Below are 22,598 nucleotides of genomic sequence, written 5' to 3'. Positions count from 1 at the left end.
GAAATGATATTGCTTAATTTACCTTTGTGGCCTGAACAATAATGTGAAAACACATGGCTTCTGAAGCTTGTTGGCATCTGCTAAGTTATTAGCTAGTTTTGTGAAGGCACCGGACTAGAAACCAGGAGATGGTGAGTTCTAGTTTTGCCTTAGGTATGAAAGCTGGCTGGGTGACTTTGGGCCAATCACCAAGAGAAGGTGAGTTCTAGTCCCGTCTTAGCATAAAAACTGGCTGGGTGACTTTGGGCCAATCACCAAGAGAAGGTGAGTTCTAGTCCCGTCTTAGCATAAAAACTGGCTGGGTGACTTTGGGCCAATCACCAGGAGAAAGTGAGTTCTAATCCCGCCTTAAACATGAATGACTGATGTGACTTTGCGCCAGTCCCCCTCTTGCTCAGCCCAACCAACCTATCACGGCTGATGTTGTTGGGAAAAGAGCCTTGGTGGAGCAGTGGGCTAATGCCTCCTTAAGTAACACCAGCTGCCTGCAATTAGTGCAGGTTCGAGTCCCACCAGGCTCAAGGTTGACTCAGCCTTCCATCCTTCCGAGGTACGTAGGTAAAATGAGGACCCAGATTGTTGGGGGCAATTAAGCTGACTTTGTAATAATGCCGCTTGGGGTGTGTGTGAAAGCCCTAACAAGCAGGCATATACATAGAATGAAGGCTACTGCTAAGCTTGTAAGCCGCCCTGAGTCTTCGGAGAAGGGCGGGATATAAATGTAATTAAAAAAAAAGACAAGTAGGGAGTATTAGGCATGTTCCCTGCCTTGAGTTATTTATAAAATAATAAAGGCAGAATTTTTTAAAAAAAAAATTAAAAAAGAGAGAAATCAATCACAACCGTAGCTTCATAGCTAATGCCAGGGCTTGACATATTCAAACAGCTACGTGGAAAGATTAGAAGAGTAATCCCGTTGCCCAGGGAGAGTAGCTAATAAACTTAGCAGGAGGTGAGAAAGAAGACTGCAATGGAAGGATGCCACCACCTTCTTTGGGCCAAATGGCTCCCTTGGGCTGTGACCTTCCTCTTCACGCTAAGACGGTTAACGGCACCTGTCCTTCTTCCATTAAGGGAGGGGGTGTGTGTGCCTTCTATAGAATATTGAATATTCAGCGAGATGTACGAAGGGATTAAATTGATTTGAAGCATTTACAAAATTTTCTGTTGATTTTCAGTGGGATAACTCTTCCTGTCTGTGGATATTCCTACATGTAAAATGAACGAGAAAGTGAAATATCCTCCTTTTAATCACTAACACCGTTGAGATGGGTCTGACATTTACTTAAAAGGTCATTTCTTTAACCTTTCACTGCTTCCTTAAGCAAACTGCGTCTTCTTTCTCACTAAATTTCAGTGCTTCTCACTCATCGCTTCCCCACTTCCTGTTTTCCTTTGTTAATCTTATTTATGCCTCTGTGACTTTTTGCTAGGCTTGCACACTTTTTGCAGTTGAAGAAAAATAAATTACTGTGTTTGCATTTTGATCTTAATGGTGTATAGAACGACATTCTTCTTTAGAAACTAATTTACTTTAAGTGGCGTTTTATGGCCAATGTAAAAGTGGTGTTTTTGTAAGTAATCTATATGTATTATACGAGAGCGTGCTACATTTGGAGTATCGCCTTCCTCTGTATTGTCTGAATGTTGTTTTTATAGTGGTTGCCTTAATAGAGTAAATTGACTTAAAACCTATCTGTCGTGACCCTCTGGATGCATGTTGTAGTTGTAACTGTGCTCCTGAGGCAGGAATTTTATTTGCCAGATGCAGCCTCATAGACAGTCAATGAAAGCATTCTTATTAGTAGGGTTAAACTGTCCTAATTGTATATTATGCTGCGTAGAGTGTATTAACTGTATATTGGATTAGGTCTGTAAATTGCCACCGTGGTTATCCAATCCGTGTGGAGCCTCAGGGAGGCAACCGTCTTCCTGCAGGGTTTTTAAATTCAGAATTGGGCAATACACTCTGGCCTCCTTCAGAAAGAACGTGGTTTACTGGAACGATTGACTTCTTGTCACGTCGGTTTGACATTTGGGCAGAATTTATTAGAGAACAGCACTCTGTCACTCTGTGAAGAATAAATTGACTTCTGGCTATCTAAGGCAGCGTTTCCCAACCTTAGGAACTTGAAGATGCGTGGACTTCAACTCCCAGAATTCCCCAGCCAGCATAGCTGGCTGGGGAATTCTGGGAGTTGAAGTCCACGCATCTTCAAGTTCCTAAGGTTGGGAAACGCTGATCTAAGGTTTCACCGGACTGGCTGGAAATCAATGCATGCTCAGCTTTTTTTTCTTAAGCTGCCACTATAGGCAGGTGTTAGGACTTGGACCTTTTTAATCGCTTTTTTATTGCTTCTTAATTAGGTTTCTTGCCATGAAATGACTAGGGTACCTCCACGTGGGGGAGGGGTTTCAGTCGATGTTAAAGTGTAGTCTGAATTTAATGTAATTTAACCACGATTAATAATGCCTACTCTGAGAAAGTTTTTCTAACTGTTTTTAAGAAGCAGCAGAAAATTTGGGAAGAAGAAAAAGGGATCCTTTTTGGGGAGCTTGGTAAAAGGACATCATTACCTGTGTGTGGATCTACAGCACCTTTAATGTACAGAATGCTTCACGATCCTTTCATTTTTCCTTTTCATTCAAAAACTTAGACGTGGCTAGCAATATTGCCTTCAAGACTGGTGTTCATTACACATCATCAAAATCAAGGGTCTTCAAACTTGGCCCTTTTATGACTTGTGGACTTCAACTCCCAGAATTCCTCAGCCAGGAACACTGGCTGAAGAATTCTGGGAGTTGAAGTCCAAAAGTCATAAAAGGGCTAAGTTCGAAGACCCCTGATCAAAATGAACAAAAAATAAAGCAGTTTTAAGAATAAAATTAGCTTCGTCTACAATACTATCAAGGTTCTAGGCCTGAAATAGAATGGAAATGATCGTAATAAGCTTTTGCCAGCACATTTATTGAAAGACATTATGCAAAGGAAGTACGTCCGTCTTCCTCAACCTGGGCAACTTTGAAGATGGATGGACTTCAACTCGCAGAATTCTGGGAGTTGAAATCCATCCATCTTAAAGTTGACCCAGGTTGAGAAAGACGGACGTACATGATTTAGTTTACATGCAGGTGGCACCTGTAGAAGGATTGTTGTCCAAGTACTCCTTGATTTGCGAACACAATTGTTGCTGTGGCTAAGCAAGACAGTTGCTAGGTGAGCTATGTCCCATGTTACGACCTCTGTACAGTTTGCAAGTGAACCACCGCAGTTGTCCAGTTAGTAACACCGTCATAAGGGAATCTGGCTTTCCTCCTTGAAGGTCGCAGAAGGGGATCTCGTGACCTGCCCCGGGACACGGCCACCCTCACAAACCCATGCCCAGTTTTGACCTGGTGACCCTGGGAATGCTGCAGCGGTCCTAAGTGTAAAACACAAGTCACAACTGACGTTTTCCAGCGCCGTCGATGGATGGTTGTGCTCTGGCGGGGCAAGCCGCTCCCCAAAGGGCTGAGCTGATAGGCTGGGCCTGTGTTTCGGTCGCGGTGAGGGAAGCAGGGGCGCCCGGGGGCCCGTTGTTTCTCTGCTCTGACGCCTCTCCTTTCCCTCCCTCTTTCTCCGCTAGGTCTGCTCCCAGTGCCGAAGGATCCAAGAGCGCACTTCCAGGAAGGGGGTCACCTGGTAGGGTTCAAAAGACTAAAGTCTGTACCACACCTCCATCTGCTCATGCTGCATCTGTGAAGGATTCAAGCAGCAGATTGGCTGTTCCAGACCTCACCTGGCCTGGTGCCACCGCCACCAAAATCACCACCACCTCCTCCACCACCACCTCCACCTACATACCTGCCGCTCCACTTAAAGTTAACAAGAAAACCCAGGGGCTCATTGATGGCCTCACTAAGTTTTTCACACCGTCACCCGATGGTCGCAGATCACGAGGTGAAATAATTGACTTTTCAAAGCATTATCGTCCAAGGAAAATGGCCTCCCAGAAACCCTCCTGTACTTCTCATGTGTTGGCTACAGGTACCACACAAAAGCTAAAACCTTCTTCACTTCCACCCCCAGCCCCCCCCAATCAGTGCCCCACTTCACAAAAGTCCGGCATGTCCGTCTCTTCTGGTTCACCCCAGGCCTCCTCCGGTCAGTCGAGCGGCCGTCCTCATCGCAGCCTGCTTTCGGACGGACTGTCCCCCATTTATGCCGCTCGGGGACAGTCGGGCCCAAAGGGGCAGCCCCGTTAGGCCCGTCCCAAGCGTCGGCATCGCAAAGCGGCCCTCTCTCCCAGGCCCGGGCCCAGCCCTGCTCTCCGTGGAAAGGACGGGGTCGGCCGTAGGTTGGTCCCCCCCACCCCCTCTGGGTGGGCTGGAGGAGAGGGGGCTGACTTCCAGCAGACAACGTCCCTTAAAAAGCGGGTGGCTCTAGGCAGGCTGAAGTGTAAAGGGGCCCCCCAGGTGGGGGAACCCCCCAGGGAAGGGGGGCTTGGCCGACGGAAGAGTTAAGCCCGAGCGGGGTGATGGGAAGCAGCAGGTCCAAGCCCCAACTGAAGCTGCCTCCAGATTCCAGAGCCAGGTTCTTATTCTGTCACCCAGGACTTGACTGGTTCTCGTCCTTACGTCACTCTTCCATCGAAGCAGCGAGCGCTGAACTAACCCCGCCAGGTGCTTCTCCAGCTAATGTTTTATCTCCTTTGTCCGTCCTGTGGATGCCGTGGCCTCCCTGCTTTTCCTGGTTGCCTATCGGTAGTCGCTTCCTTGTGTTCGATGCCCTTTCTGTGCTTGTGGTCCCGTTTTGACACACGGTTAGGATCACCATTTCGCCATTTCATCTTCCTCTCCTCCATTGCTTTTCCATGGAAAAACGCCCCCCGTCCCCACCGCTACCCAACGCTGAATCTGTACGATTGTGAGATTTATTCCTTCAGGGTTTTTTTTAAATGCATATTTTCTTTATGGGAAAAAAACCCTTTTATTCCTCTATTTCTAATCTGCTTCTGGTATTTTTTAAGATTAGGTTAATGCAACCATACGATGCATTTTTATATTTAGAAATTCACAGTTACGGAGCAGAGGCGTGCAAACTGTAATAGGAAGCATTTTAACAGATGTTACAAGAGACCTTGGCAGCATCTTTTAAATATTTGCCTAGTGGTTTTTAACCGTCAAGGTACTTAAAACCGGTAGATTTATTATCTCCGTGGAAAATTCAAGGGTTTGAAAGTCGTCACTGTCCAGGAAGAGAAACAGAAGTCGCATTTTGCTAGTTTAAGGCGCTTTTTGCCCTCGTGTTGGTGAAGAAATTCTCTGCTGATTTTAAACAACAGGTACAGAAATCAAAATAAGCATCAAACAAGAAAATTCAGATCTGTTTGTGGTGGGAAGCAAGAACTTTGTTACAGAAGAAGATTTGAACATGTTTAAGCAGGCCCAGGAACTGGCAATGGAGGTAAGTAAGGGCCACAATCTTCTAGTTAACAACAGCAGAAACTTTAATCGTCTTTGATTCTCCTTGAAATCTAACATGGGGTGTGTATTTCTTCTATTGAAAAACCTGGTAATTCTACATAAATTTTAAAACGTTTTAAAATTGGGTAATTTTATTCTTTCGTGTTGGCCTTCTGCATTCTTTCAGAAGTGTAAACTTGAAACATATAATTATATAATGTAACGTTGATGGGAATTTTGTTGACCATGAGTTTGTCTCCCAGCTAAGAAATATTCTCTTCTTTAGATACCGGATGTTGCTCTTTGGGCTGATACGCCCAATTTTTAAGTGTTTTTCTTTTTTTCTTTTCAAGTAGTTGCTTTGCCTGTAACAATTTTTGTTCACTCATCTTAAAATTATCCCGATTGTTTGTGATCAAGATCGCCTGACCTATCCTATGCATTTTCTTGCTTTGAGTAAGAATAAAAATCAGTAAAAATCTGAACTTTGAATAAGAAAGTTAGAACGAGCTTAGATACTTGTTCAAAGAGAAAAAGTTATTATAGAGGGCTGAAGAAGCTTCTTGCAGGAGAAGCGAAACGTCTTCAAAGAAAATCAAGGAAGTCCAGTGGCCTCCTGAAAAAGCATCTTTGGGATCATTACAAGTAGTCCTCACTGTACAGCCATTCATTTAGTGACCAAAGTTACAATGGCTCTGGAAAAAGTGACCGTTCCTCACACGTAGGACCGTTGCAGCATCCCTGTGGTCATGTGATCAACATTCAGGCGCTTGGCAACGGGCGTGTACTTAAGATGGTTGCACCATCCCAGGGTCATCTTATCAACATTGTTCAACTTCCCAGCTGGCTTCCAACAGGCAAAGTCAACGGGGGAAGCCAAATTCGCTTAGGACAGGGGTCTTCAAACTTGGCCCTTTTATGACTTGTGGACTTCACCCATGCCTGGCTGAGGAATTCTGGGAGTAAGTCCACAAGTCATAAAAGGGCCAAGTTTGAAGACCCCTGGCTTAGGAGCTGCAGTGATCTGCTTAGCAGTTGTGGCAAAAAAGGTCATAAATGGAACACAACTCAGTTAACAACTGTCCTACTTAGCAGCATAAATTTTGGACTCAGTCATGGTCGTTGGTCGAGAACCACCTATACTAGGGCTAAGAAGCCTTGCTACGTAGCTATGCCTCAGTTATTTGGCTGGGCTAAACATTTGCTCTCAGTCCTTGGATACCTGTGGAGATTTCATGTTTCTGTTGGGGGTGACCGCTGCCATTTTTACGTTCACTCCCTGCAGTAAAGTATCTCCTCACCTCTAGTAGCAAACAATCCTTGGAAAAAAGTGAAATTGTTACTGAAATCTAGGGGCAGAAAGGGAACAGCCTTCGTACACTGACACATTTTTTTTTAAAACTGTCATTAATAGAAGATAGGTTGTAAAAACGGCGGAGAGGTCAATGGACGTTACCCTTCTGTGATAGAGTTTGGAAAATATGAGATCCAGACTTGGTACTCCTCACCTTATCCCCATGAATATGCAAGGTAAGAGGAACGCCCCTGTACGTAGGTATGCCATATGTACATCACAGGGCAACGGAAAGAAAATGCGATCCCTACAACGATGCGTTCAGTATTGTCCCGTTGCGCCAAATATAGCTGCTACCATTTACAAGACATCTCAGAATCAAAGGCTATGTGAAAGTCAAATTCTGTACTGTAAAACTCTGCTCCTAAAACCACAGTGATCAATCAATCAATCAGAATAGAGCTGGAAGGGACGGTGGAGGTCTTCTAGTCCATCCCCCTGCTCAGGCAGGAGACCCTATACCAGAGCTCTTCAAACTTGGCCCTTTTATGCCTTGTGGACTTCAACTCCCAGAATTCCTCAGCCAGCGTGCCTGGCTGAGGAATTCTGGGAGTTGAAGTCCACTAGTCATAAAAGGGCCAAGTTTGAAGACCCCTGCCCTATACCATTTCAGACAAGTGGCTGTCCAGTCTCTTATTAAAAAAAAAACTCCAGCATCCACAACCTCTGGAGTCCAGCTGTTCCACTGGTTAAATGTCGTCGCTGTTAGGAAGTTTCTCCTTAGTTCCAGGTGGCTTCTCTCCTTGGTCAGGTTCCATCCACCGTCCGGCCTTCTCGTGCTTTGGAAAATAAGTTGGCCCTCTCCTCTTTGTGGCAACCTCTCCAATATACAACGTTAGTTTCTTGCTCATTTAATTGTCATTGAAATAATTTTAAAAATGTGCTTGATTCTGTCCCCCCCCCCAAAAAAAACCAATAGGTATCAAATTATTTATCAACTATCAGTTGACAAATTTATGTCCTGTTACTTGTTTGTGTAGGGATGATGGGCTCCAACTGAATTAATACAATGTTTATATAGAGTTGTCAGTTGGGAGTGTTCCTTTGTGCTGTATATTATTAATTTGATTATTTATTTATTATTTATAATTTATTAATTATGATCAACGTAAGCAGCTTGTTTTACTCCAGGCATGGCGGAATATCTGTTTTAAACTTTCTTTTAGACTCTTTAATTCACCTGGAAGAAATAAAGGTGAATAGAATTTGTTTAAAGCATTTCATACTGATACTCTGATTTTAAACTTCAACAGACTATCAAAGCTTTTCTTGTGTGAATTCTGTCTTAAATACATGAAGAGTAAAAATATCTTGCTAAGGCACGCAGAGAAGTGTGGCTGGTTTCACCCTCCAGCCAACGAGATCTACAGGAGGAAAGACCTTTCGGTGTTTGAGGTAGGTGATATTCCCTCGTCCTCAGGAAGTATGGTGTGTGGCTGAAGATTAGATGCCTAGGCAGTATTTCTGAGCTGTGTTTTCCTCTGATGATAATAATAATAATAATAATAATAATAATAATAATAATAATAATAAAATTAATTTAATAATAATAATAATAATAATAATAATAATAATAATAATAATAATAATAATAAGTAGTAGTAGTAGTAGTAGTAGTAGTAATAGAGCCTTGGTGGAGCAGTGGGCTAATGCCTCCTTAAGTAACACCTGCTGCCTGCAATTAGTGCAGGTTCGAGTCCCACCAGGCTCAAGGTTGACTCAGCCTTCCATCCTTCCCAGGTAGGTAAAATGAGGACCCAGATTGTTGGGGGCAATTAACCTGACTTTGTAATAATGCCGCTTGGGGTGTGTGTGAAAGCCCTAATAAGCAGGCATATACATAGAATGAAGGCTATTGCTAAGCACATTGGTTTGTGCTTAAATTGTAAGCTGCCCTGAGTCTTCGGAGAAGGGCGGGATATAAATGGGATTAAAATAAATAAAAATAAATAAATAAAATAGTAGTTGGAAGGGACCTTGGAGGTCATCTAGTCCAACCCCCTGCTAAGGCAGGAAACCCTATACCATTTCAGACAAATGGCTGTCCAGTCTCTTCTTAAAAACTTCCAGTGTTGTCCTAAAAGATGCATTGTATTCCTTTCTTGGCTTCCAGATCAGTTTATTAATATAAATAGCGACAGCTGTAGCCCTTGAGGCTTATATACCACTTCAGGGTGCTTTACAGCCCTCTCTAAGCGGTTTGCAGAGTCAGCATCTTGCCCCCAACAATCTGGTCCCCATTTTACCAACGTTGGAAGGATGGAAGGCTGAGTCAATAGCAAATAGCACTTAGACGTATCTACCGGTTCAGAGTGCTTTACAGCCCTCTCTAAGCAGTTTACAGAGTCTCCCTATTTCCCCCAGCAATCTGGGCCCTCATTTTACCGACTTCGGAAAGAAGGATGGAAAGCTGAGTCAAGCTGGAGCCAGTCAGGATCGAACTGCCCAAGTGTTGGCAGTCGACAGTTAGCAGAATTAGCTGCAGTACCACATTCTGACTACTGCGCCACCAGGGCTCACGGTGAAGAGTTAATTGTTTATTTATGAATGACACCCACCCACCCCTGCTGAGAAGTGGATTGATAGTGGACGTAAAGGTCATTTTTTAGACTGGCATCAGCCTAGACCTTCATTGGCACCCTTTGTACGATTGATGTGGTAATTTTTCAATGAAATAAAACAAAATGGAAAAAAAACGAGCTTGGCGGCTGGCCTCCTGGCTTTCCCTGGGGTGGGGCATCCTGTGGTCCTCAGATTTATTTCAAGTAGATTTCAAAGCCCTTACGCAGTCAGCCTGCCATCTTTATTTAATTAGTGACCAGCAAACATTGAAAGGAAGAAAAACAAAGTGAAGCAAGTAAATACAATAATATATTAACAATGGAGAATAAAGCATAAAATATAATATTAACTCCTCTATGACTGTTAATACAGTTATTACCTAGGTGAAAAATCTAAAGCGATACTTATCAAAATAAAAACTATATGTCCCCTTCAATTTATTAATTAAGGTGTATCAGATCAAAAGTGATATTTAAAACAAAGATATATATTGTCATTAGCGAATTATATCTTGATTTCATTGCAACAACACAACAATTTATCTGCTGCACGTAATAATGAATGGTTTTAAACCCTGAAGGAGAAGGTTCATATAAAACTTATCTCAATAAATTTAAATTTAAACACATGTTCACCTGGTTTACATCCTGATACGTTTGCTAAACAGTATTCAAGGCATTAGTATTTTCCAGAATTTCTTAAGACAGTTACTCAGATCTGAAAGTCGTGTATGTTGCTTTGACAGTTTAACTAACTCAACTGAAAAAATTAAATCACAAAAAAGTGAAGGGAAAGCGTTACCTCATCTTCTCCTTTCCTGAAGTAATTATGCTAGAGACCCGGAAGGCAGTCCTTAGAAAGTGGCCTCTAAATTCGTATTCCAGCCGAATTAAGACCGGAAGGGTGACCTGCTCATAGTTGGATAAAATCGCTCGGATTCGGACCGGTTTGGACTCCAACTGGGCAGAGTCTGGCGATCAGGACACGAGCGGTCTTGTCAATGTTACCTGGGAAGAGTTTGATTCTGTGACCCCTGATGAAGTGGACAGGATTATGGGGAGGCTGAGCTCCTCCACATGTTTGTTGGACCCGTGCCCTTCCTGGCTGGTTTATGCAGCTAGGGAGAGGACACGAGGCTGGCTCCAGGCGGTTATATCTGCTTCTTTGAGTGAGGGTTATTTCCCCACCGTCTTGAAGGAGGCGGTGGTGAGACCTCTCCTCAAGAAGCCTGCCTTGGACTCAGCTGTATTGAACAACTTTCGTCCAGTCTCCAACCTTCGCTTTCTTGCGAAGGTTGTTGAGAGTGTGGTGGCGCATCAGCTCCCTCTGGTCCTGGATGAAGCGGATTATTTGGACCCCTACCAATCGGGTTTCAGGCCCGGGTACAGCACGGAGACGGCATTGGTCGCTCTGGTGAATGATCTCTGGAGGGCTCGGGACAGGGGATATTCCTCTGTCCTAGTCCTATTAGACCTCTCGACGGCTTTCGATACCATCGACCATGGTATCTTGCTGCGGCGTCTCAGGGGATTGGGAGTGGGAGGCACAGTTCTTCGGTGGTTCTCCTCCTATCTCCTGGGACGCTCGCAGTCGGTGTTGGCAGGGGGGCAGAGATCGGCCCCTAGGTCTCTCGTTTGTGGAGTTCCTCAGGGGTCGGTTCTCTCGCCTCTCCTGTTCAACATCTATATGAAACCGCTGGGTGAGATCATTCGTGGTTTTGGAGTTGGGTATCATCAATATGCCGATGATACCCAACTTTTCTTTTTGACCCCAAACCACCCCAGTGATGCCCTCGCTGTGATGTCCCGTTGCCTGGAGGCGGTTCGGGTCTGGATGGGGAGGAACAGACTTCAGCTCAACCCTGACAAGACTGAGTGGCTGTGCATTCCGGCATCCCGGGACATTCAAAATGTTCCATCTCTTTCTGTGGGGGGTGAGCTCTTACCCCCCGTGGATAGGGCTCGCAACTTGGGAGTCCTCCTAGATTCACGGCTTACCCTGGAAGATCATGTGGTGGCCGTGACTAGGGGGGCTTTCGCCCAGGTTCGCCTGGTGCGCCAGTTGCGGCCCTATCTGGACGGGGATGCCCTGTGCACGGTCACTCATGCGCTCGTGACCTCTCGCCTTGACTACTGTAATGCTCTCTACATGGGGCTTCCCTTGAAGACCACTCGGAGGCTCCAACTGGTACAGAATGCGGCCGCGAGAGTTGTCTTGGGAGTTTCCCGGTACTCCCATGTTACACCTTTGCTCCATGAGCTGTATTGGTTACCAGTTGTCTTCCGGGTGAGGTTCAAGGTTTTGGTTATGATCTTTAAGTCCCTACATGGCATGGGTCCGGGTTACCTCGGGGACCACCTGCTGCCGGCGTCAACTCCCCTCCGCCCTGTGCGTTCCCACAGAGAGGGCCTCCTCAGGGTGCCTCCGGTCAGGGAATGCCGACTGGCGGCCCCCAGGGGGAGAGCCTTCTCTGTGGGTGCCCCGGCTTTGTGGAACCAACTGCCGGTGGAGCTCCGGATGGCATCAGACCTCCGAACTTTCCGTCGTGGCCTGAAGACCCATTTATTTGAATTAGCTGGTCTGGCCTGACGGGGGAGTTGGGTTTTAAATTGTTGTTTTAGAATAGTATTATTGTTTTTAACTGGGCACTGATTTAATCTTTTTTTTAACTTTTGTATTGTATTGTATTGTTATTTATATGCCCTGTGAACCGCCCTGAGTCCCTAGGGAGAAGGGCGGTATACAAATTAAATAAAACGTAAACGTAAACGTTGCACCTCGGATCATTGCTATGCATTGTGTACATTCAGAGTTTTGAGCTGATGATTTATGAAGGGCTCCTGAGGTCAGGGCAAGGGGGCAAAGGAAATGGGTCAGAAGAAGCTGTGTGATTCCTTAGAACACAGGTCTGCAACCCACGGCTCCGGAGCCACATGCGGCTCTTTCAGCCGTCTCCTGCGGCTCCCAGTCCTCTGCCATGTGCAGTCCCCCCCAAAAAAAGTGGGACTAAAAAGGTTCAACCAATCAGTTCAAATATGCAGGGTAGGTGCATATCTCGCCTTGGCTCCACTCTTCAGTCAAACCCTGTTCTGCGCATGCGCGCAGGTACACGCATCTGCACACATTTCTTTGCGGCTCCCAGTTTTTCCTTTTGTGAGGGAACCAGTTCCGAGTGGCTCTTTCACTGTTTCAGGTTGCTGACCCCTGCCTTAGAAATATCGGTTGCTCATTTCTAGCCTGGGAGGTTTTAGATGCTCCAGATGGGTTTATGTCAACTGCAAGTGGTTAATGTCTTTGATTTGCTACTGTAGCTTTTTTAGTTGTGGCTTTGTATTGACTTTAATTGGCTGCAGCTTTGTGTCTTTTTAGACCAGACAGGCAGAATACAGTTGCACAAATAGTTAACTGTATCATATATATATATATATATATATATATATATATATATATATATATATATATATATATATATATATATATATATATATATATATATATATATATATATATATATATATATATATATATATATATATATACCGGAAAGTATATTTATAAAAGTATTCTAAGACTTCTGTTTTAAAATTGCAGTGCTATATTTAAAAAAAGCAGTATCTTAAAATAATTTTTAGTCCCCAAGTATTTAAGGTGTTCTCTGTATTTTATCCAGTTATTTGACCAGTTTTGTTTTTTTGGTTCATAACACCCGCAAGTATTTTAGATTCTGCTTTCATTTATGAATCTTTTTCCTATCGTCGTACTAATAATCCTTTGATATATTCCATTTTATAGAAACACTTTTCAGTATTCTTAACCTGGAATATATGTAAATCTGTATGGCTTACTGGTCAGTGACCAAAATATAAGCTGTTAATGTGTATACGAGAGGGCAAAAATTCACTGAAAAATTACTGAAGAATTTCCTAATTCTTAAGAGATATAAGAATGATCAAATTTCAATCAGAGACCCAATTTAGTACAGTAATTAAGGCATCGGAAACTGGAGGACTCTGAGTTCTACTCCTGTTGTAGGCCGGAAGCCAGCAAGTTGGCCCTGGGCCAGTCATTCTCTCTTAGCCCTGGGAATCGGGCAATGGCAAACTGCTTCCAAAATCTTGCTAAGGAAACTGCAGGGACATGTCCAGGTATTCTCAAAACTGACTTGAAGGCATCAAAAATAAATTTTAAAAAGTAATACCAAGTGCGGAACTGTCATTGTTATTGAACTTGGAAACCTTTGTATTCTTTGCATTCTCTTAGCATCTTTAATTCGATCTGAAAACTGCTCTAAAACATGCCAGATCTGTTTCTTATCTGCGGATGTGGTAGTAGAGAAAGCGAGAGTAATGTTATGTTCTGCTTTTTTTGCATAACCCACTCGAGGCTGATAAGCTTATTAAAGCTTAACGTAGCTTAAATAACGTGCCCACAGAGTTAATGTCTAATTAGAGAAAATGAACAAAAATGGCAAATTTGGAAATGTACCTTTGTGTACATTTCACAGGCCGAATGGCAGGGAGTCTTGACTGTTCCTTGTGAGCATCGCTTGCGTTTTGCTGCTGCTAAGCTAAGATGCTGACGTGGGAATTCTCTCCTTCCTAGGTTGATGGGAATATCAGCAAGATTTATTGCCAGAACCTTTGCTTGTTAGCAAAGCTCTTTCTTGACCACAAAACCTTGTACTACGACGTCGAGCCGTTCCTCTTCTATGTCCTCACCAAGAATGATGAAAAAGGGTGCCACTTAGTTGGATATTTCTCCAAGGTAAAAGTTTGATCTTACCCTTATCAGAGTATCTTGCTTTTATGCAGAATGTTTGTTGGGAAAAGGGCACTTCAAATGGGAAGGAAGACATTTTTCTGTTTGAAAATAATGATGCCGTTATCCTTTCAAAAAGTGTTGGATTTAGGCCCAAAATACAACGCACAGATCCTTTATACTGCCCACGTCTGAAGCAAAATCCGGCAGTATAGTGGCTGTTCAGAGCAGGCGCTGCCTTCAGCCATTCAATCCTTGTTGCGTATTTAATACAACTTGTCCCTTGCGTGCGGTACGTTCAGTCTGTACCTCCCTCCTTAGAACCTAGCAGAAACGTGATAAAATTATTTAAAAAGGAAGTAACTTGGTTTTGTAACGCTGGAACCTAAGACCAGATTTAAGGCCACGTTTTGGGAAGCCTGGCTGCTCAGAGGCCGAGCGGTGCCAGGGGCCCGTGACGGGAAGGGATATTTTTGCCACAGTCTGCCTGTCTGCGCCTCCCTTCCCAGCCTCCCACCCGTCTTCTTCTTTCTTTCAGGCTCAGGTGAAGAGGATGCAGTGTGTGGGACCAGCAGAGTTGCCCCAGGTTGCCCTGGTCCGGCATTGCCTTACGGAGTCTCTGAGCCTTCCCCTATTGATAAAGGAGCCCTTCTGTGAGTTAAACCCGTAGCTGTTTGTTGCTGAGATTTGTAGTTAGCAGGATGGGTTAAACAGAGGGAGGGAGTCCTCTGCTAGCGCTCTTCTTCATCCCTCGGCTGATTGGCCAGGAGGGGACCCAAGAGTCAAGAGGTCGGCCAGGAGGGCGCGATTGAAGCACCTAGGAAAGGGCGGGACTTCCTGGGGGCCTTCTTGACTTCCTGGGTCCCTTCCCGTGTGGCCGCCCCTGTCAAAGGTTACCTCTCTCTCTCTCTCTCTCTCTCTCTCTCTCTCTCTCTCTCTCTCTCTCTCTCTTAATTTCATGAAGTGTTTGCGCTCCCTTGCTCTGCTTGAAAATGCTCCAGGGTGTTTGATAGGACAGTACAAAGATATACATGTTTACGTGGCAGAATAGTAAGGCCGAATTTCGTGAGTTTCAGGGTTTCCGAACCGAGAAGTAGAAAAATTAAGGACATAGTCATCCCGTTGAGATTCCTGCCAGCAGTTAGGCCGAAAGGTGTCAGCAGAGTTTCTTTGCAGGAGATGCTCGGTGAGAGTCGCATAGACCGAATGTTACGAAGAGGCCGAGGGAATAATAGTTTGCCTAAAAGGGCGCCCTCCCGGTGCCGTTTTAGCAGAAAAGACAAGGTGGTTGGACACAAAACTTTAACGTGATATTTTCTATCGAGTCCCTGACATAAACAGGGGACTTCAAGAGAGGCCCAGCGGTTGGCGTACAAAGGTACAGAAATGTAAATACAGGTAGTCCTTGACTTACGACTATTCATTCAGTGGCCGCTCGAAGTTACCACAGCACTGGAAAAAATGTGACCTGCAGCCGGTCCTCGCGCTTGCAGGCGACACACAACTCCCGTGGTCACACGATCAAAAATTGGGTGCTTGGCAGCTGGTGTGTATTTACAGAGCTTGCGGTGTGAGCGCCACGGGTGGCCTTCCCTCTGCCTTCTGGCGGGCAAAGTCACTCGGTTCACTTAACGGTTGCTGTGATTCACTTAATGACCGAGGCAAAATAGATCGTGAAATTGGGTGCAGCTCGCTTAGCAACCCCCTTGCTCAGCAGTCTCAATTTTTTTGTCCTAAGTCGAGGACTACCTGCGACGAAAGCAGCCATTCTTGCTGAAAATCAGCGTGGTTCCCCACAAGCCACGACGCACTGTAGCTCAGTGCGTCTTAATATTTTCCAAAGAAATGAATGGTTTCAAATCTTGCTTGGACTTTTTTCATTTTCGTTGGACAGCCACCTGTCTGGAATGGTCTAGGGTCTCCTGCTTGAGCAGAGGGCTGGACTAGAGGACCTCAAAGGTCCCTTCCAGCACTGTTCTGATTCCAATTGGTGGTGGGCACCTTCACGGCAGTGCTGAGAGGCCGGGTCGTGTATTGCAGCCCCGTCAAAAGCTGCCTTACGCGCCTGGGTTCTACTGCACCGGACGGGTCTCTGCAGTTTTAACCCATCTTGCTGGCTACTGATTTAAGCAACAGGGTCAATAGTATTCAGGGCATCCCAGGCTTCTCTGCTCGTCCCAGGCACTCCACCCTTCCACCTGGATTTGCCCCTAAAAGGAGAGGGAAAAATGTGGCTATATGAAGGGTAAGTTGTAAGCACAGACGATGACGTTGCACGCAATTGTTCCTCGTTATGGGACGCACCTATTAAGACCCTGGCTGCGGGTGCCGTTCTTCTGGCGTTGGGGAACGCGAATCGACGTCATTTAGCTTTGTATCCGGTCTTAACTTGGGTCAGTTTCTAAAAAAAACTGTAGTGTCTCTTCACTTTGAAATGGTAATGTAACCTGGCGGCGATGATGGCCTTTTCTCCAATGTTTTTCCATTTGCTTTCCCTCTGATCCACGGGGCAGCTGACGCAGGATTACCTGGGTTACGTTTCAACATGTGCACCTCAGTTTTTCTCTTTCAACAAAAATACTCCACCCGACCGTACTGTATTTTTCAAATCAAGACAAACTGAAAGACCGATAATGAGAGCAGAAATTAAAGATTGGGTTTTTAAATTACAGCAAAACGGGGGTCTTAGAGTGTTGTGTGAAAACCCCCCGCCACAATTTGTCATGAAAGATGCCAATCTCAGGAGGAGGCCGTGACAGTGTTCCAATGGGCCCTGAGAGAAATTACACTAGGATGAAAAAATAAAGTACTTTGGGTAAGGAAGAGGGCCGGTGCGCCAGGGTGCCTTCAGATGTTGCTCTTGGTAGGCAGAGCATAGTAGCCTGGTATTCTTTTCTTTTTTAAAAAATAATGTTCCAATTGAAACCAGAAGCCGGCATGACTTCTCCAACCATTTTTATTTACATAAATGCCTCTGGGCCTCCGGATAGTCTCTCACAATTTTCTTGAAAAAGAAGTATTAGAAAACTGCAGCCCAGTGCTTGGTTTAGGAGTGTATTATCCGTTTGATCCAGAATTTTGGGGGGGTGGGGGGAGATAGAGATGAACAAGAGAGTAGGAGAGCTGGGCCAAGAAGGTCCAAACTTGGCAACTTCAAGACTTGCGGATTTCAACTCCCAGAATTCCTCAGCCAGCCATGCTGGGAGTTGAAGTCCACAAGTCTTGAAGTTGCCAAGTTTGGAGACCCCTGCGCTAGCTAAAAATGAACTCCTGACCCCAAATGTGGGACTGAGAATTTAGCCTTCCCACTGCCACAATGTCCTCCTGGCTCAGCTACGCAAGGGGAGAAGCAGCTGCAACTCCAAAAGGCGTCTTTCGTTTCAAGGTGGGAGGTTTTCACTTCTGACAAAGCTGCTCTTTTCCTGCCTTCCACCGAGTGGCTCATCTCTCGGGAACAAAACCCACCCCCTGCCCAACTGGGTCCCAGGTAGGATCACCCAAATGGGGCACGTTAGCATCTCTTTGGGGTTACCCAGAGTTCCCCCCTTTGCTCTCTGGAATGGAGCTCTGCCTTATTCCTCACACACATGAATGAAACGGCATGAAGCAAAAGAAGTTACAGTATGCCTTCGTTGATTTTTCTGTTGACTTGATCTGCATTTCTCAACCTTAGCAGCTTGAAGATGGGTGGACTTCAACTCCCAGAATTCTTCAGCCAGCATGCCGGCTGGGGGGTTCTGGGAGTTGAAGTCCACCCCTTGAGAAATGCTGGATTAGATAAATGCTCTGCTTTCCAAATTCCTACCCTCTTCTTTTGCTTGGCTGCTGCTAGCTTCTTCTCTGACAGGAGGGCCATCTGTTCACTAGAATAAATAGATTCTTAACATCTGATTTTTAAAAAAAAATCCTGAGCAAATTTTAATGAAACATAGTTTGTTCACAACCACCTGTTAATCAACCAATTTCGAACTTGCATTTTGTCTGCTTTAGAGTCCACCAGATAGAACCTCTTCTGGGCACCTTTATCCCATCATTTACACCAGGGAGTCTTCAAACCTGGCCCTTTTATGACTTGTGGACTTCAACTCCCAGAATTCTGGCAGTTGACGTCCACAAGTCATAAAAGGGCCAAGTTCGAAGACCTGCGATTTACATTAATGTATTAATTTTTTTTACTATTTTCATTCACTTTAAAATTTTAGACTCCAATGGCCATTTTGTTTTACTGCTTTATTGATATTCTGTGTACCGTATTTTCCAGTGTATAAGACGACTGGGCGTATAAGATGACCCCCCAACTTTTGAGTTGATTTTCAAGATTTTTCGTCTTATACGCCGGAAAATCAGTGAGCCCGGGAAGGCACACCCTCCCCTCTCACTGTGGAGGAAGCAGGGCAGGCTGGCGTCTGGCGGGAGCCGGCAGGGCAGTCCTGTGCACGCGCGTGCTCCCCAGCTGTTAAGGAGCACTCCTTAGCAGCCGGGGAGTGCGCGCGTGTGCAGGACTGCCCTGCCGGCTCCCGCCCGACGCTCTTCCCTCTTGAGGCAGCATCGCTCCCCGGCTCCTAAGGAGTCCTCGGGGATGCTGCCTCAAGAGGGAAGAGCGTTGGGCGGGAGCCGGCAGGGCAGTCCTGTGCACACGAGTGCTCCTTAACAGCTGGGGAGCGCGTGCGTGCCAGACGCCAGCCTGCCCTGCTTCCTCCACAGTGAGAGGGGAGGGCGTGCCTTCCCGGGCCCGCTGATTTTCCGGCGTATAAGACGACTGGGCGTATAAGACGACCCCCCAACTTTTGAGATGATTTTCATGGGTTAAAAAGTCGTCTTATACGCCGGAAAATACGGTACGTTATTTGCATTTTATATAGATGTACATAGATACGGTATATGGATAATGAACAATAAAGAAAAGAATCACTGTTTACTGATAAGGTATTGGGGGAGAAACAAAATCAAAATTGATGTCAAGTCTAATATAAAGATTAAAGCTCCCTCTGAATTGGACTCAGCTATATTGCCGACTGATGCGCTGGCCTCTTCGTGTAGTTTTCCTCGGTGACGGCGCTGAAGCCGTTTGCTCCCATGCGCTTCGAGGGTAGTTTTTTTATTTCCTAGACTACATTTGGGAATTCTTTCATTGAAGTCTTCTCCAAGATTGTTTGTATCTAGGAGCCAGTAGCCTCCATGCTTTCCTTTAGAGCAATCTTGGTCTATTTCCCCCAAGAGCCAATTTCTGGCTTCCTGGTGTAATTGTTCAATTAAAATAACATCACGTACTCTAATGAGCATCCACCAGCCATTTACCTCAAGTAAACTCACTCGTTTGAAGTTCCTCGCTTGGCAGAAATAAGGGGTCCTAATGGCTGCTTCCCATGAGTGAGGAGGAGAAGAGAGATGCACAATCCGTTATGCACACTAGGCAAATGCGTCTGTGTGCGTGTGTGTCAAAAAAAGCCAAGGTGGCTCTTCTGCCCGCCATCTTGGTTGTTTTGATCACACTGTAGATGCCTCCGTGACAGCCAGTCCCACAGACGGGGTGACTTTCTTAATTCTCCCACTCCCAGTCCCCCTTCGATATCTGGGGCTGCATTTTTGCTGCTGACTGAAATGTTTCGCCACGGGCTGAAAAAGAGGCTGCCTGGTGGGCAGGGTTGACTCTCAGGCCTATTCATTTATTAGGTGGGCCAGTTAAAAAACCTTGTTGGTGCTATTTAGATTTTTTCTCATTTTTTTGTTTGTTCACTTTTTATTTTATTTTATTTTGAACGTAAGAATAATTGGTGTCTTGGGGCATGAAAACATGTTAAGTGCCAGGAATTTTTCTTAAAAATGAAATGCCGTATGAATCAGATTTCATTAAGGCAGAGATCTCCAAACTTGGCAACTTTAAGATTTGTGCACTTCACTTCCCAGAATTGGCTGGGGAATTCTGGAAGCTGAAGTCCACAAGTCTCAAAGTTGCCAGGTTTGGAGACCCCTGCACTAAGGCCTCATTCGGGGAGCTCCAGAATTCAGGGAAGGAGGTGAACAGAAAGTTCTTGAGAGGGTTAAGGTGTCCAGTGTCGACACCCTTGAAATGGATCTAGTCTTGGTAGATCTGTGGAAGTAATTACGCCAAGTAGCTTTGCTCGTTTCCTTTAGCCGCTGAATTCATGGATGCTAAGACGATAGATGGGAATCGATCGCTATTGCAAAGGGAGCCAGCCATCCTGGGCCAGAAGATTACCAGGCCTGCATAAGTACAAATTTATATCACACACAGTTGTGAGTTCATTCTCTTGGCTCCTTTTGAGGAAGGAAAGGTAGTAAATTGTTCGAGATGGGGAATGGGCAACTTTTCTGGACCTTCTTCCTGAGTGGCTGCTTGGTAGGCTGTAGATGGTCACCAAGCAGGGGGAGGTGGCTTTGCCCGTCATCCTCTGGGGTGGACGCACAGAGGAGACGAGGGCTTTGGAGTCCCATCCCCACCACCTTTGCTTCTGAACTTTACTCCGAGAGCCATAATTCCCAACATTCAGAGGATTTGCCACCGAATTCCAGGGCTGACATCTCAGGAGTCGCAAATAGGGTGCTGGGGCAGCAGATGTTGTTCACCCCTGTTAGAGAAGAATCATGGAGGTGCCTGTCTTTTCACAAAACTCCATCCTGCTTTCCTGGTTTTCCTGCTATCCCAGTTTGCTCACTGATTGCCAGCTTCCCTCCCCTTCGTGGTTCCAGAAGGCGCCAGGTGGCAGACTCCAGTTGGCTTTAGTTAAGTGTTTACCAGCAAGATAGTCCCTTGAGCCAGCCTTTCCTTGCTCTGGCTTCCGTCACACGGTAAGGACGGTGGTGGTCTCAGAGCCCCCTTGGCAAGCCTCTTTCTCAGCCCACGTGAACCCCTGACCGATTATAGGAAGCGTCCCAGTGACCTGAACGTTGAGATTGGATTCCTACAGTCTTTTTCCTCTAAAGCTTTTCCTTCTGCTGTTTTCGGAGGAATTGTTTTTTTGTCTGATCTTATGTGAAGTTCCTGTTCTAAAAATCCAAGCAGAAGTGATACGCTTAGGACTCCAGAGTACAGTATAACTTTAGGGTAGATAAGCAGTTGTGCCGGTCAGTGGTGGCCGCTGATGAAATAAAAATGAAAAGCCGTCTTTTTGATAGGTGTGGCTTTTGATCCCACCCTGTATGATTGAATGCTGGGGGAATGGCCTCTTTTGCATGATTCCCGCAGGAGAAAAATGGGGACGGATAAATAAATCTTCCCTCTTCTCTCCCCTTTTTAATTTGATCGTACTATCCCTTTTGGATTTATTTGTTTTTCAGTTCTTAATTCCACAAAACACGGAGCCTTTCCAGATTTGGTCTACTTTGCCTCGTTCTGCTTTCTGAGGCAGAGCGTAATCTCGATTTTGACCTGTTGCCTTCTGGGGTAACGTTCGAAGATTTGGGGGTGGGGGTGGGGCAAAAGCGGTGCCTTTGCGATATTTTCAGCCGTCTCCCCTGTTTCTCTTTCCCAGGAAAAGCTCTGCCAGCAGAAGTATAACGTCTCCTGCATCATGATCATGCCCCAGTACCAAAGGCAAGGATTCGGGAGGTTCCTCATCGATTTCAGTAAGTGAAGGGCGGCCTTTGCGCTGGTGGGTTTGGGGAGCGGATATTGCAGTGGAAATTCAGCGAGAGCAACGGGGCTTTTTCCGTGCATAGACGAGCGGCTCTCTTGTCTCTCGTAAGTCCATCAAAAGACACCTCTAATCCTCTCGTGCACCTGAAGAAGCTGGCTCCCTCTCTTCGCCGGGAAGTCAGCTCTTGGTGTTGTTAGATTGAACGAATTGCCTAAATTGCCTTCCTTTCGCCTTGCTCATTAAGGCAGAGAGAAGCCGTGATTCGTCATTAGAAGCAAAAAAAATAATTTAGGGCTTTCTTCAGTTCCCGGGTTGCTTTTAGCACCAAGTATATTTTAGTTGAGCAGTACTTAAAACGGGAGCATAATGTTTTAGGCTTTTGTTCCTTCCAAAAATGTAATTGTCTCAGATCTGAAAGATACCATTGGAGCATGCTGTAAAAAAAACAGTATATCCTGATTTTTTTTTTGATTTTTTCTTTATCACATGCTTAGGCAGGCGGCGTATTTTGAAGAGCTCAAAATGTTTCCTCCCCTGCTCCTGTAGAGTTTTTATCAAAAGGCAGGAAAACAGAATGGAGCCAGAGAACAGACTAAACATTGCATTGTCACTAGGAAAGGACAAGGAGAGTGTCTGTTCATGCCATTTATCCTCCAGGGGCCAGGGGGCACGGGAGGGAAACGGTCCTCCGTAGTGTGTGTCATGTGGGTCAGAATGAAACATCAGAGAAGGCACTTTTCTTGCCCCCTGGAAGATGGGACCCATAACATGCCCAATCAGCCAGGCCAAATTGGATGGCTAGAAGCGACTTGGAGAAGACGGTACCGTGTTTCCCCCAAAATAAGACCCAACTGGAAAATAAGCCCTAGCGTGCAGTCACG

The 22,598-nt window shown here is 45.4% G+C and overlaps 1 protein-coding gene across 1 annotated transcript in view; it reads left to right on the top strand.

The window, feature by feature from the left end:
* The window catches only part of KAT6B (lysine acetyltransferase 6B), a 67,174-nt gene that overhangs the window by 27,493 nt on the left and 17,083 nt on the right, over window positions 1-22,598 (top strand). Inside the window, 6 exon segments of the mRNA XM_083364152.1 lie at window positions 3,627-4,027; window positions 5,325-5,446; window positions 6,860-6,975; window positions 8,053-8,194; window positions 13,964-14,125; window positions 21,613-21,706. Coding sequence (XP_083220278.1) covers window positions 3,627-4,027; window positions 5,325-5,446; window positions 6,860-6,975; window positions 8,053-8,194; window positions 13,964-14,125; window positions 21,613-21,706 — 1,037 coding nt within the window.

The sequence above is a fragment of the Vipera ursinii genome (assembly GCF_947247035.1).
Source record: "Vipera ursinii genome assembly, chromosome: 5".
Classification (NCBI taxonomy): domain Eukaryota; kingdom Metazoa; phylum Chordata; class Lepidosauria; order Squamata; family Viperidae; genus Vipera; species Vipera ursinii.
The sequence above is the reverse complement of the archived record's forward strand: the minus strand, read 5'-3'. Positions and strand labels throughout refer to the sequence as shown.